This window comes from Ornithodoros turicata, chromosome 6 (genome assembly GCF_037126465.1).
Source record: "Ornithodoros turicata isolate Travis chromosome 6, ASM3712646v1, whole genome shotgun sequence".
NCBI lineage: Eukaryota > Metazoa > Arthropoda > Arachnida > Ixodida > Argasidae > Ornithodoros > Ornithodoros turicata.
In genome coordinates, this window is record NC_088206.1 from 18698359 (window position 1) to 18714639 (window position 16281).

The 16281-nt window shown below is 46.0% G+C and overlaps 1 protein-coding gene across 7 annotated transcripts in view; it reads left to right on the forward strand.

Annotated features, from left to right (window-relative positions):
- LOC135399321 (uncharacterized) overlaps positions 1-16281 on the forward strand; it is a 54644-nt gene that overhangs the window by 20918 nt on the left and 17445 nt on the right. For 6 of the 7 annotated variants that reach the window (XR_010424241.1, XM_064631181.1, XM_064631177.1 and 3 more), the window contains exons 4-6: positions 1581-1723; positions 10914-11096; positions 13633-13749. Coding sequence is in view for 6 of the 7 variants with exons in the window: in XM_064631181.1 (XP_064487251.1) it covers positions 1581-1723; positions 10914-11096; positions 13633-13749 (443 nt within the window). In the remaining variant the exon portion in view is untranslated. The remainder of the gene's footprint in view (positions 1-1580; positions 1724-10913; positions 11097-13632; positions 13750-16281) is intronic. The other variant, XM_064631180.1, reaches the window with a different exon arrangement.

Below are 16281 nucleotides of genomic sequence, written 5' to 3' on the forward strand. Positions count from 1 at the left end.
TCGTTGATCCCTAATCCTCATATATATATAGGGAGTGACTTTTTCGGGTTAAACCCGATTTCTCCCTGAATTCCAGTCACTATGAAATCCTCAAGTGACGTTTCCACTGAAGGCGAACAAAGGTCGCCACGTGTAATACATGTGAGAATGGGTCACTTACGTTCCCAGCAATACACCCATGTGTGTCAACACTGTCTATGCCTTCGGGGATTAGCGCTGGAAGATCACGATCACGCAAAAAAACTACAAAAAACAAAACAGATAGATTAGGAAAAGACTTAATAGACGAGAGGAGAAACAAAAACACCCGATAACACCCGAAGGCACAATTATCACCCGATTTTCCCCCGAATTACAGATATAAAAATAGCGCCCCATTTTTACCCCCCGAATCTGAGAAAGGCATTTAACCCGAAAAAATCACTCCCTATATATATATATATATATATATTCATGTGTATGTCTTAGACATTAGTGGTCATAACAGTTTTAAGTTGCCAGCTTTGTTGTTATTATTTCGCGATTCCAGAAAATCCAGAGCATTCCTGCAGGGTACAACTTGTTCGGCAAGCAACAGAGGCTACGAGGCTAATAAATGAAGAAAGGAGGAAAAGAAAACGACAAAAACTCGACGACTCCATTTTCTTGAAAAGAGTGCAAGAGTTTCTGTTGCGTTAAATGTCATTGTAGTCTTATACCTCGAAAAGATGTTCATTTGTATGTAGTGTTACGTTTTCCTCTCCCCTACGTAGTGCCACTCACGTGGAATTGTAGGGTACATGAAATAAATAAATAAAAAAGTAGTTTTTATGTCCATACACCACATGCAAAGTTCCGCCCTTAGTTCCGTATGAAGTGTTATTTGAACCGGATACCGGTATTTTTTTAATGGTTCAGTTCCGGTTCAGCTCCAAGATGGCGTCGACTCTTTCGGTTCGGTTCAGTTCCGGTTCGTCCAAAAATAACGGTTGATGACGGTTTTCGGTTCGGGTTCGGTTCGACTCTCTGCTATATCAAGCCATGCTACGTCGAAACTAGGAGGTACCGAGGGTTCAAATCCCGGTGCCGGCTGTGCTGTCTGGGATTTTTCTTGGGTTCTTCTCGAATGCTGTCAGACATATGTTGGCACAGTTCCTTTAGAAGTCGGCCCAGGACGCACATTCCCCCAGAGCATTAGTCGTGACTTTGCACATCTCTGTGAGGCCGACAACGGCGAACTCTTTCAGCACTATGCACAACGGGTCTTACCCGAAACCCCAATGTTTCTCGGCCACGAGGATCCTTCGAATGAGGTTACTCTCGAAGGTCATTCAGATGACCTGCATCGTAGTTGATAACAGGTTGTGTTAGTCTAGCATCCCTGACCAGTAATCAGGAACCCCGTGGCGCTGGCACTCGTTAGCTTTTTCGTGAATCACTTGTTGACTTCGTCCATTAGGCTCCTGGAGGCTCTATGTGTTTATCCCTATATAGATGAAGCACGCCCCGGCTCGTTGCCTATCTGAAAATATATATTTGTACGAAACAAACCTGCACAGCTTTTTCACGTCTCATCCGGGTCTTGTTCTGTTTGCTTGCAGTTATGAGCATCCCCTACATTGGCTACGGTGTCATCGCCAAGGCATCTCTTGCGGACTTCATTGCCTATTCCTTGAACATGGCTGTGCTGTTTACTTACTCCTTTATCAGCTACTACTACAACGAGACTGACCCCGAGAACCTGGTACGGAGTAGCTTTGTACTCGTTTACTGTGTTTCGTATCGGAGCCCATTCGTTTAGCGAGCCTCGTTCTAGGGATCCTAGTTTTAGAGGCTTCCTCCTAGACAGCCACGTTTTAGAGAATAACGTATCAAGGAAAATGGACATACCTTTCCTCTCTCCATCTGTGTGCGTCTGTATACGACGCTTATAGCCACAGTTGCTTCGCGGCGCTAACACGGAACAAAAAAAAAGGAAAGAAATGGCGACGCGTTACGTTAGTAGTAATGACTGGACACAGACTGCCGCCAACGCACAACTAGCCTTAAACACGATTAATTAATCAATTAGAGCTAATTGGGACCCCCACATTAATCAGCATCATCCAATGAGTCATCACACTAATTGGGGAGCGTCTAACTCGTGTTCAGGCCAGCTGTGCGTTGGCGGCAACCTGTGTCCATAAAAAAGAAAAAAAAATAGATAGAGATAGAGTGGAGAGAAGGAGTTCAGTTGAAGATCAACGACGCTTGAAGAAAGCGGTACGGAACAGCCGCTGACCATCGCCGGGCGACGGAGCACAGAGGCAGGTTGCAAAGCATCGCAGCTATGACCACACGTTCCGGACATCCTGTGACGTAATCATGACATGTCTGGGCAGGTTAGGACAGCTCTGGACATGCGAGGAGAAAAACACTCGTAACACAGAGGCTGGGAAAGCAAGAGTAAATATGTTAACCATCAAAAGCTAACAACAAAAAGAATTAGTTACACAACAAATGAGCCCACCACAACAGCAGGAGCGCAGAACGATGCGACTGCTCCATCCGACAGCCAGGCAGAGAACTGACTCGTAATGGTTTTTTCTCCTGTATAAAGTCCCGCAGCTGCACCCCCTAGCGGTTACTTTCTCAACTAATCTCACGACAAAATTATTAAGAATCACGCCAGCGCTACTCTCGTTCCCAAGGCAGAAGAAGATAGAAAGTGGCGGGGATTCCCAGACAACAGCAACCAGCACCCGACATGCACGGGCATGAAAATCGCAAACAAAGCGGGGACAAAGTTGGCGAAAGAATTAGTTACACAACACATCAGTCACGAGGAGCGCAGAACGACTCGTCCATCCCGTCCGACAGCCAGGCGCAGAACTGAATCGTAATGCTTTTTACTCCTCTATAAAGTCATGTATCTGTCCCTCTTGTGGTTGATTTCTGAACTAATTTAATCGCAAAATTATTAAGAATTGTTCTAGCACTATTCCCATTCAGGGCAGCACTATCGACATCGTCAAGACAAGAATGTTCCTTGTCAAAAAAGAAAAAAATACAAAGCTAGATGCATCAACAGAGGAAAGCATGCATGTCGGGGCATGTCAGGAGCACGAGGACAAATCGCACGACTGCTGGGCAACAGAGGAAAGCAAACACAGAGACACTTGAACAGAGTGAAAAGACACTCACCATCATCGGACACGTACACTACATTCCCTCATTGTAAATCCACTCGTCACAAAATCCACCTGCATCGTCGAACACCATTCACCAGTGACGAACCACACATCCGCACCCCATCAGATGCAGACGGAACCCCACCGAAGCTGCGCTCTTCCACTAACGGCCAACGCAATTGCTAGGAACAGAATTAACGCATCCACACCCGCCAGTGTCCAAGAGAGAAGTGAATCCTTGCGCCCCCTGCAGGCTTTGCTCATTGGTCGTAACGTCATCCTATTGTCTCAGGGCTACACTGTTTTTTTCCACTAATGTCCAACCCATCGCCTCTGGACAAGGTCCACCTGAAACAATAGAGTCACGGTATGACGTCATCATGCAGCTGCGTGGCTCAAGGACGCGTACGCCCTAGACAGGGGACCTGTTATTTATTGAATCACTATCCCAAAATTACTTCCTTTATTCTACTATAATGATTGCATAGGGAACTTTTGCAGAAAAACACCATATATGAGAGGTGATTGTAGGAATTAAGCATTTCATTCCCAAAGTCTTACTAAATGAGACTTATGAGTACAGGAAAAAACAAAATAATGGTTCAGCAAGACATGTCCATCCCATCCGAGAGCCAGTCAGCTAACTGAATAATGACGCTTTGTTCCTCCTGAATAAAGTCACACACCTGTCCCCCTTGCGGTTACTCTCTGAACTAAATGAATCGCAAAATTATTACGAATCATTCTAGCTCTACTCCCATTCAAGGCAGCACTATCGACATCGTCAAGAATGTTTCTTTTCAAAAAGAAAAAAACTACATGCAGAAGGAAAGCATGTCGGAACAGGTCTGGGCATGTCAGCGCATGTTTGTCAGACAACAAGGGGGAAAAAAGCGAAAAGAAACACTGAACAAAGCAGAAAACCAGCATCAAACTCTTTCTAAGCACACGCACTCCTCTTATTCAAAAACAGTGCTCATCATAAATCCGTCCAGGACAATACACACCATTTTTCTATTGCCACACTTTTTTCCAGTAACGGTCAATGCATTGCTACAGACACCTGAAACACTGCGTGACGTCATCACATCCTGTCTGAAGAAGACAGCGGCAAAGACAAACACTGCTATTATTTATTGAATCGCAAGGTTATTTCCTTTGTCCGACTCTTAATGACGTTCACTTTTACAATAAAATTCAACAAAAAAAGCACAGTGCATGAATCTTGAACTTGGCGATTTTCACCCCAAAGGCTCATCATGGTCATTAGAATCACAACACCAGTAAACTACCACTGCTCTTTTAAAATAATAAGTGAGACCACTCAACATCATCACCAGGCTTATGTAATACATGACCCTTTCTATGCTCGTATACTCGTTGTCTGAGACTACACCTGCGAGCAAAAAGGCGCGAAAGCAGGGGGCAAAGTTCCATTCGCGCATGACAAAGCACAAGACAGAACGCCTTTACTGGAACAGATATATGATGTGATTGCATTCCCACTATATTAATGATTTTCTATCTTGCATTGCAGTTTAGAAAAATTACTACAAAACTATAATTTTAGAAGCCTATTAAATTCTACTTTCTATGGAAACTATAATTGCCCTGTTACTTGGATCAATTAATCAATTGGACTATTGGACTTGGACTATTAATCAATCGCTCCAATTTTTTTCTCTCTTCCAATTTCAGCCTACCGGGTCTTGTCATGCAGTGAAGCAGACTCACATCCAAAATAATTAATTTACACTGAGGGTGCCGTGCTTAAGGAATTCCTATCCTGCGCTCAGATGCAAGCGTTTCTACACGAATACCTATAACAGCTTACTTCTTCAACATACCGAGCTCCTAACAACATCTAACAAACAAGCAGAGAAGTAGTATAATTATATGTCCTACAGCCAAGAGTTTTCTCTAATCCAATTCCAATCTAATTCTAATCCAATTCGAATCCAATTCTAAGCCATAATCCAGTTCTAATCCAACACAATCCAGTTCTAATCCAACACAAGCCAAATCCAAAGCCATCTGATTGGCCGCCATTAGCTCCACCCACTTCACGTTGATTGGCCCATGCTAAGCCTACTGATCTTTGATTGGCTGACCGTAGCTCCGCTCCTTTATGCTAATTAGTTGGCTTGGCTCCACCCAGTTCACGCTGAATGGCCCGTGCTAAGCCTACTGATCATTGATTGGTTGACTGTAGCTCCGCCCCTTTATGCTAATTACTCGGCTCCGCCCACTTCACGCTGATTGGTGCATGAGTATCGCTGAGCACAGCTCCACCCCTTTATGCTAATTACCGGCTCCGCTGATTGGTCCATTCTAGGCCTACTGATCACTCTCCACATTTTCCAGACTTTCTAAGCCCTCTGGTTGGCCGTCCCCAATTTAAGCCTACCGATTGGCCCGTTCTAAGCCCACTGATTGGCTGACTAAGCCTGCTGAACATAGCCTTCATTAGCGCCCGCAAGATGGCAGCGGCCCCGCTGCGGCTTTATCTCATCATGGTCATTAGAATCACAACACCAGTCAGCCCCACCTGAGAATAACGTATCAAGGAAAATGGACACACCTTACTCTCAGACCCTGGCTCTGACCCTGACTGAGTCTCCCACAGACCCCTGACTCTGCGAGACCCCTGAGTCTCCCACAGTTAAATTTATCTCATCTAGAGATGAGTGTGAGTGACCAACGAGTGGCTTGCAGTTCAATGGATCAATAGCAGTGGGTGAGTGACCACTTGCTGTTAGATGGACCAATTGGAGTTGGAGCCTATGAGGGAGCTGTGACCAACTAGAACCAATAAGGAGCTGGGTGAGCGGCCACTTGCAGTCAGGTGGACTAACGAGCAGACCACTTGCAGTTAGATGAACCAATAACAGTTGGAATCTACCGAGGGAGCTGAGTGAGCAATGAGCGCGAGAGATGACCGCATAGAATTATAGACCAATGATCTATCTGATGCAGCTGAACCAACCCACAGCTAGACTAGGAGGCTGTTGTACCAAATAAAGGTTGAAATCAACAATTGTCGTGTGTCTTGTCTGAAGCTGCTGCCTGGCTTAGGAGCGACAAATTCAGGTTAGCCAATCACCGTTCAGTAGGCTTAGCGTGGACCAATCAGTGTCAGCCATCGGTAGGCTTAGAATGGACCAATCGTTGTGAAGGGCCAATCAGCGTGAAGTGGGCGGAGCCAGTAAAGAATTGCACCATCTGGTGTCAGTGGACTCAGAACGGGCCAGCGAGGGCTAATCGGTAGGCTTACATTGGGGACGGCCAATCAGAGCGCCTGGAAAGTCTGGGAGGGTGATCAGTAGGCTTTGGCTTAGACGTCTGAATCAGTAGGCTTAGAATGGACCAATCAGCATGAAGTGGGCAGAAAGTTGCACGCCACAAGGGAAGTTTGAACATCTGAGATAAAGCCGCAGCTGGGCCGCTGCCATCTTGCGGGCGCTAATGTAGGCTATGTTCAGCGGGCTTAGTCAGCGAATCAGTGGGCTTAGAACGGGCCAATCGGTAGGCTTAAATTGGGGACAACCAATCAGAGGGCTTAGAAAGTCTGGAAAATGTGGAAGTGATCAGTACGCTTAGAATGGACCAATCAGCGGAGCCGGTTAATTAGCATAAAGGGGTGGAGCTGTGCTCAGCGATACGCATGCACCAATCAGCGTGAAGTGGGCGGAGCCTAGTAATTAGCATAAAGGGGCGGAGCTACAGTCAACCAATCAATGATCAGTAGGCTTAGCATGGGCCAATCAACGTGAAGTGGGCGGAGCTAATGGCGGCCAATCAGATGGCTTTGGATTATGGCTTAGAATTGGATTCGAATTGGATTAGAATTGGATTGGAATTGGATTAGAGAAAACTCTTGGCTATAGGACATATAATTATGCTACTTCTCTGCTTGTTTGTTAGATGTTGTTAGGAGCTCGGTATGTTGAAGAACTAAGCTGTTATAGGTATTCGTGTAGAAACGCTTTCATCTGAACGCAGGATAGGAATTCCTTAAGCACAGCACCCTCAGTGTAAATTAATTATTTTGGATGTGAGTCTGCTTCACTGCATGACAAGACCCGGTAGGCTGAAATGGGAAGAGAGAAAAAAATTGGAGCGATTGATTAATAGTCCAAGTCCAATAGTCCAATTGATTAATTGATCCAAGTAACAGGGCAATTATAGTTTCCATAGAAAGTAGAATTTTAATAGGCTTCTAAAATTATAGTTTTGTAGTAATTTTTCCAAACTGCAATGCAAGATAGAAAATCATTAATATAGTGGGAATGCAATCACATCATATATCTGTTCCAGTAAAGGCGTTCTGTCTTGTGCTTTGTCATGCGCGAATGGAACTTTGCCCCTGGCTTTCGCGCCTTTTTGCTCGCAGGTGTAGTCTCAGACAACGAGTATACGAGCATAGAAAGGGTCATGTATTACATAAGCCTGGTGATGATGTTGAGTGGTCTCACTTATTATTTTAAAAGAGCAGTGGTAGTTTACTGGTGTTGTGATTCTAATGACCATGATGAGCCTTTGGGGTGAAAATCGCCAAGATCAAGATTCATGCACGGTGCTTTTTTTGTTGAATTTTATTGTAAAACTGAACGTCATTAAGAGTCGGACAAAGGAAATAACCTTGCGATTCAATAAATAATAGGAGTGTTTGTCTTTGCCGCTGTCTTCTTCAGACAGGATGTGATGACGTCACGCAGTGTTTCAGGTGTCTGTAGCAATGCATTGACCGTTACTGGAAAAAAGTGTGGCAATAGAAAAATGGTGTGTATTGTCCTGAACGGATTTATGATGAGCACTGTTTTTGAATAAGAGGAGTGCGTGTGCTTAGAAATAGTTTGATGCTGGTTTTCTGCTTTGTTCAAGTGTTTCTTTCCGCTTTTTTCCCCCTTGTTGTCTGACAAACATGTGCTGACATGCCCAGACCTGTTCCGACATGCTTTCCTTCTACATGTAGTTTTTTTCTTTTTGAAAAGAAACATGTCGATAGTGCTGCCTTGAATGGGAGTAGAGCTAGAACGATTCTTAATAATTTTGCGATTCGTTTAGTTCAGAGAGTAACCGCAAGGGGGACAGGTGTGTGACTTTATTCAGGAGGAACAAAGCGTCATTATTCAGTTAGCTGACTGGCTCTCGGATGGGATGGACATGTCTTGATGAACCATTATTTTGATTTTTCCTGTACTCATGAGTCTCATTTAGTAAGACTTTGGGAATGAAATGCTTAATTCCTACAATCACCTCTCATATATGGTGTTTTTCTGCAATAGTTCCCTAGGCAATCATTATAGTAGAATAAAGGAAACAATCTTGGGATAGTGATTCAATAAATAACAGGTCCCCTGTCTAGAGCGCACGCGTCCTTGAGCCACGCAGCTGCATGATGACGTCATACCGCGACTCTATTGTTTCAGATGGACCTTGTCCTGAGGCGATGGGTTGGACATTAGTGGAAAAAAACAGTGTAGCCCTGAGACAATAGGATGACGTCACGACCAATGAGCAAAGCCTGCAGGGGGCGCAAGGATTCACTTCTCTCTTGGACACTGGCGGGTGTGGATGCGTTAATTCTGTTCCTAGCAATTGCGTTGGTCGTTAGTGGAAGAGCGTAGCTTCGGTGGGGTTCCGTCTGCCTCTGATGGGGTGCGGATGTGTGGTTCGTCACTGGTGAATGGTGTTCGACGATGCAGGTGGATTTTGTGACGAGTGGATTTACAATGAGGGAATGTAGTGTACGTGTCCAATGATGGTGAGTGTCTTTTCATTCTGTTCAAGTGTCTCTGTGTTTGCTTTCCTCTGTTGCTCAGCAGTCGTGCGATTTGTCCTCGTGTAATAGCGCTCCTGACATGCCCCGACATGCATGCTTTCCTCTGTTGACGCATGTCGCTTTGTATTTTTTTCTTTTTTGGCAAGGAACATTCTTGTCTTGACGATGTCGATAGTGCTGCCCTGAATGGGAATAGTGCTAGAACAATTCTTAATAATTTTGCGATTAAATTAGTTCAGAAATCAACCGCAAGAGGGACAGATGCATGACTTTATAGAGGAGTAAAAAGCGTTACGGTTCAGTTCTGCGCCTGGCTGTTGGACGGAATGGACGTGTGGCTCTGCGCTCCTCGTGACTGATGTGTTGTGTAACTAATTCTTTCGCTAACTTTGTCCCCGCTTTGTTTGCGATTTTCATGCCCGTGCATGTCGGGCGCTGGTTGTTATTGTAACTGTAAGGGCATCCCCGCCATTTTCTATCTTCCGTAAAAGCTGCCTTGGGAACGAGAGTAGCGCTGGCGTGATTCTTAATAATTTTGCCGTGAAATTGTTGAGAAAGTAACCGCTAGGGGGGCTGCTGATGCGTAACTTTATAGAAGAGAAAAAAGCATTACGATTCAGTTCTGCGCCTGGCTGTCGGACGGGATGGACGTGTCGTTCTGCGCTCCTCGTGACTGATGTGTTGTGTAACTAATTCTTTCGCCAACTTTGTCCCCGCTTTGTTTGCGATTTTCATGCCCGTGCATGTCGGGCGCTGGTTGCTGTTGCCCGGGAATCCCCGCCATTTTCTATCTTCTTCTGCCTTGGGAACGAGAGTAGCGCTGGCGTGATTCTTAATAATTTTGTCGTGAGATTAGTTCAGAAACTAACCGCTAGGGAGTGCAGCTGTGGGACTTTATACAGGAGAAAAAATCATGACGAGTCAGTTCTCTGCCTGGCTGTCGGATGGAGCAGTCGCATCGTTCTGCACTCCCTGTGACTGCTGTTGTGGTGGGCTCATTTGTTGTGTAACTAATTCTTTTTGTTGTTAGCTATTGATGGTTAACATATTTACTCTTGCTTTCCCAGCCTCTGTATTACGAGTGTTTTTCTCCTCGCATGTCCAGAGCTGTCCTAACCTGCCGAGACATGTCATGATGACGTCACAGCTGACGTCACAGGATGTCCGGAACTTGTGGTCATAGCTGCGATGCTTTGCAACCTGCCTCTGTGCTCCGTCGCCCGGCGATGGTCAGCGGCCGTTCCGTACCGCTTTCTTCAAGATGGCGTTGATCTTCAACTAAACTCCTTCTCTCCACTCTATCTCTATCTATTTTTTTTTCTTTTTTATGGACACAGGTTGCCGCCAACGCACAGCTGGCCTGAACACGAGTTAGACGCTCCTCAATTGGTGTGATGACTCATTGGATGATGCTGATTAATGTGGGGGTCCCAATTAGCTCTAATTGATTAATTAATCGTGTTTAAGGCTAGTTGTGCGTTGGCGGCAATCTGTGTCCAGTCATTACGTTTTAGCGAAGTGACCTAACCTCTGGATGGTTTCTTTTTCGTTTTCGTTTCTTTCCTCTGTTGAGATACGCGAGAACGTATACCTGTTTATATGGGGATTCTTAAAAGTCTTACGCTGGACCTATGAGGAAGCGAGGTTGTAGGAGCTGGTACCATCTTCTTAATGCACGCACGCGTGTATGTACGTACGCACATTCATACATACATAGGTAGATACATGCGTACTGTTGGGGACACGGTTAGCTAAAATCGTCTATCAGTACTTCGCCGTCCCATATTACCTCGGTTGCGCCTGAAAGTGTTGTGCCAGTATTGTATTTGAAGGTGGACCATGTGCTACACGTGTTTGTTACTCAAAAGAAATAGTTTTGCAACACCTGGAGATTTGAGAAGTGATAAACCACGGAGCGCTGATTTTAGACAACCGTGTCCCCTACAGTACGTGCATATGCAGTCTTCACTTTCTTCCAGGGCCGTCTAGCAGCTGTGGTCGTCTTGTGGTTTATGTCCTTTGTTGTCGGGATTTGGGCTATGTGCAAGCATACACCGTGGCAGAGGTTCACCTTCCACCTAAGTAGCCGCGAAGACGATGGGGTCAAGCTTATGATTTGCTCTGTATGCAAAAGTATCATCATGGTTGTTGTGCAATGCCAGGTAGGCAGCCTTCATTTCACAAAATAGAGTCACTAAATAGGGAGCATAGTAGCAGCACTGAGCCACGCCGGCGAGCGAGACCGCCATGTTGGGTCCGGCGTGGCTGCGTCGCCTAGCAATGGCACTCCAATCTCCCCCTTCTCCGCCGGAGAACAGCGAGCAGTCGAGCCAGCTCGCAACCGAGGAAACCGGTTTTGGATGGAGGTGACTCAACATGGACGGCGCGTTCTTGGAAGGAGAAACCAGGGAAGGGTAACGGTAATGGTAACGGAAACAGAAACGGCATATTACCGAAATTGAAGATGGTAACGATAACGGAAACGCATTCCACGGCCCTCCATTACCGGAAACAGAAACGGAAACGAATTTATCGTCCGGTATTGAATTCGGGTAATGGCTATTCCTGTTGTGCGATGACATTTGAGTGACTTTTCATTTTTTGTTTTTGTATTTTGATGACTCCATTCCCTGTAATGCTATAAATACTACACGAGAGCATGGAAAGAAAGCGCAAAATTGATCTCGAGGGTGCATCCCACACTTACCTCGTCCCAGTCCTCGTAGCTCCATGACATCGACACGTGACTATACTCCACCATAGCACAAGGATGCCAGCCTATGATTTTTAGTTACTTATTTTGTACTTTTTTTCTTTTCACTGTGGCCATGGCAGTATTATTTACTACTGAGAGCGTCCGCTTATGAATGCGACATTGGATGAAAGTTACGCCCATCTTGAGTTGCTGGACTCCGAGTTACTGTAGACTGAAAACATGTTCCTACATATATATATATATATATATATATATATATATATATATATATATTTATTTATCTTGCAAGATGTGCGCATCCCAACGAAGTAAAATTACTTGTGTAGTGTGTACGCGTGACATCGAAGCAGCACTTGGGCAAAATAGGGTGCTGATAGAGCCGGACGGGCTGTCCTCCCGCAGCTCTGTAACAACCGTTCCATTGGCCTATGCCTGACTAACCTTTCCTCGCTTTTTTTAAAATAAACATATCCCCCCCTTTCCATTACCGGAAACAGTAACGGAAACGAAACGGAAATGAAATTGAAAGGCCGGTATCAGAAACGGATAACGGAAACGAAAATATAGCACGACAATGGAAACGGTAACCAAAATATGTCCGTTACCCCTGGAAGAAACCACGTGACACGATCGGCCCAGTCGCGGACACCGAACGGCGGCTCCAGCACGGAAAAGGAATGCGATACTCTGTACCACTATTTAGTGACTCTAGTCCTGGTCGCACACAGGGGTGACATCCAATGCATTGCTCCATAGACGAAAGCGTGCTGGGCGAACGCGATGCATCCTGGACAGGTCCTGGTCGCACGTCACAGCAGACGTCAACGCACACGTGTGACCTTAAAGATGGCGGCGCCCGTGATCGGCAGCCAAACCGGTTGTAAATAATGCGGTTGTTGCTTCTGCGCGACGTTTTGGATGTGTTTTGATCACGGTAATTATTTTTATCCGATAATCTCGCGCAGTTTTGCACATAAGGCCTCGTACCGTTGACGACTTCCAAAGATGAGATGACCACCGCGCGTTAAGACTCACTGAGCCGATGCGATGTACTTAAACTAAGGATAAATGGGCTATCACGTTGCGGAAGAAGCACCGCATAGTTTACGCTGGCAAAATACGTTCATCTCTTGGCGTTATGACGACGGAAATATGTCGGTAAGCGGCAAAACGACACGTAAACAAAGTCACATGACCTCAAAATGACGTTTTCTATGACGTGCGACCAGGACAAGATGGCAGTTTTGCCAAAAGCACCCGCTTGAGGGTAGTTACAACAATGGCGGGTTTGTGTCACCCCTGTGACTCAGGCACCCTAGTTCAATGGCCATTGTTTTAAATCGTCATTAAAGTGTGCTCGTGTGACAGGGGGTGTAAATCAGGTCCCCCAAGGTCGCCATTTTCCCATGTATTTGTTCCTATCCCGATGCGTGCAATGCCGGAGGCCGCCCTTAGATACCCCATTGTTACCAGACGTTGGCTTGCGTTTGATTGTAGCGCGCTAAAGATCCAGTTGAAGCACAGTTCAAGCCAGGCCAAGTCACCGAATGAGAAACGGACGACTGCGCCTGCGGCGCCCACTGGCGGCGCCTGGTACGACAGCTACGCTATGTAATGCACGCAGCCGTGCACTAGATGCTTCCGATCGCTCAACACGTTTAAAAACGGGACCAAAAAGTGAAACACGACACAGAAAGTTGTTATACGCGTTTAATTTGGACATATAAAGACTAGATTCATTCGCAGAAACAACAAAAACATTTTGCCGCTAAACTTAGTGCGCTGAAGTAATCCGGAACGGCAACAGTGGGGTATCTAGTGGCGGCCTTCTTCGTTGCACGCTTTTCCGAGGTGAGTTTGGGGGACCTGGTGTAAATAGAGACTGATCCAAAAGTCCCACAGAAGACTCACGATTCGAACCATGTTCTCTTTTTCTCTCCCTCTCTCTCTCTTTCTTTCTCCCTCACTCACTGCCCCTGCAGTTTAGCATGCTGATTTTTATAGCGGATCCCAGATTTCGGACTAAGTGGATAGAAATCGGTGCTCACATTGCCGCAGGCGTGGTCACCGTTGTCTTCTTCATTTGCGGCGTGGCCGGGGTAAGTATATTTTCTACCTATAGAGTTTATATTCATGGACGTCATCCCTCCAGAGGGCGCTAACTTCGAAAAGGCAAACTCGCCGCCATGATGTGGGTGCCTCGAAGTGTGGTTGCGGTTTTCATTCACTGGCATATATCCTATTCAGGAGGCTATTACCATTGAAAACATGAAAATTATTTGGATCGTGTTTGTATCTCGATGGCGTAGAGCTCTGCAGCAGTTGAGGACGTCCTGTGAGACAGACTGATCGCACTGTGCTCTCCCGAGGACGGAATGACGAATGCCCATATCGACGACTCTTGTGATGTGGACGCATCTGTAAATATCTGCTGTAGGGCCTGTATTACAACAGGCCCTGGAGTGTCCTTCTTTGACTTGAGGCCTTGCACCTCTGGTGACACTGTAGGTAGTTTCAGCGTCCAGTAGGGAGTGGGAGACACCAAACGTGTATGATGCCTGAGGGATTCGGTCACTCGCAAAACAGGTAGAGGTGGCTCTCTAGCTGCAGCAGTAGCTGCGTGCTTGGAGGTTGCCCGCAGGACGACTAGGCAGAGCTTAACACTTTTTTTTTTTGCTAGTGCACCTTGTAGGTAGAGTTTTTGCGCCGCTGGTCCACCCTGTATAATTCTCTGAGGAACGGTCGCGTTGTCGTGAATGTTCTCTGGTTCCCATAGGTTTATTTGGTCATGTGTATCGTGTGTGTGTTCTTGCGTGATATAGTGTATTAGTATGTGTCACCTTGTAGTGTACAGTTGGGTAATAAACAACATTCTGAACAGCCAGATAGTATTTACACAGTACAGTAACTTTGAAACACCAAAATGATGCGGCGAAGGCGATGTGGGTGAAGTCCTGGACAGTCAAAACTTGAGGACGTACATTATGGTGGCAAATCTGCTAGCGACAGTGGCGCTCTCCTGTTGATGACGTCATGTGAATAAACCCGCGTGTTCCCTAGCTGTGGCGACGTGTGGCATACCTTGCGACATAAAACTCGACTTAATGTGAAAATGGGACAGAAAGAAAACATGAGAAGAGTAATTGTATAGTTAATTCGTGTTTTTAAGGGGTCGGGTTGTGGCACCTTACAATGTTACATAATGTACAAAATCGCGCAATCAAAGTTTTGCAGCAAGTGGGATAATAGGCTGCGCCTTCTTATAGGTCGGAGAAGCTCTATTCAATACACCCCCTCACTGTTACGTGGTGCATGACACTGGCAACGCCTCTATAAGCATATGCAATGTATTCCTCGCCGCTAATACATTCGCCATGCGAAGTATGAATCAAATATTTGTGCATGGGCTTTGGCACTTTGGAATGTGCATGGGCTGCGTCACGACTGTAGCCAGGATGAAATGAGATGACATGATAACAGATGAAGGAATGATGACGGCCGAAAGTTAAGATCGAAGAGTCAGCCAATGAGGATCGTGTTTTCAACGGCCGTAGCCAGTCACGAACGTCCTTTATGCGTTCGTGGCCATGGAGACGAACCACCTTCGTCTGCGAGTTGTGATTGAACGTCCCTGCGTACTAAATGGGAAAACTTGGAAATTATGTGCAAAACGGTTTCAATCTTTCTCAAAAGTGATATGCTGGAAGGCGCCTTGTGCGTTTTGTCTAAATATTGAGGTCTGCAGGTTCCAGGTGAGCTGCCATCATTTGCGGGTTCTTGAATTCGCAGAACGGTGAATCGCAGTAGCAGACGAATTCTGACTATATATGTACACGTAGCGAAGGAGGGAGAGGAGGCAATGCGCAGGCTTTCTCTATCTAGGTGGTGTTGGCTGCAGACGGAACGCGGATCTTTAAAACTCGTTTAATTAAAACGTAAGCTGTTTTCGGAAGAGAAACTTGGCCAACTGTACTGTGAAATCATGCCGAACATTACCGTATCGGTCTAGTACACACCTTTCCTGATGCGATAGTCCCTTTAAACGTAGTACAAAGCAGTAGAGCTGCACTCTCAGGAAGCTCGTATATTCGACCGCCTGAGCACTCACTACTCTGACGGCACAATTTCTGTCCCAGTTGCGCTTAAAATTGAAAATTACGGGCAACACGGTGTCGAAGATGCCACCAACTGCGCGTTGCTCGCCAAGTACGGCGGACAAAACTACATTGCATGCGCATGACACCGTGTCTGCAACAAGTGAAATCGGCTACGTGTCGGCTACGTAGGCACCATGAGCAGGAAGCCAGTTGCAGTCGGGATCATAGATCACCATTGCTTGACAGATTGGAGATTATTTCCCACCAGATGTCACCCCGAGATGTTTTACCGCAGAGCCGTATATTAAAACGAGGTGCGGAAGTCACAGAGCCAAGAGTAGCGCCCATTCCCATTGGCTGGCGTAAGCACGTGACTTTTCGTGCTCTGTCTTTCGTGCGGAGAGGTTTGTGATGTCAGAGCCGCATCAGTTTCGGTATTTGGGGTGCCCATTTTCTCCGCTTCTATTACCCACCTTGCTGTGAAACTTTCAATGCAGGTTCACAACGATGAACGTCTTACGCCAAGCGTATGAA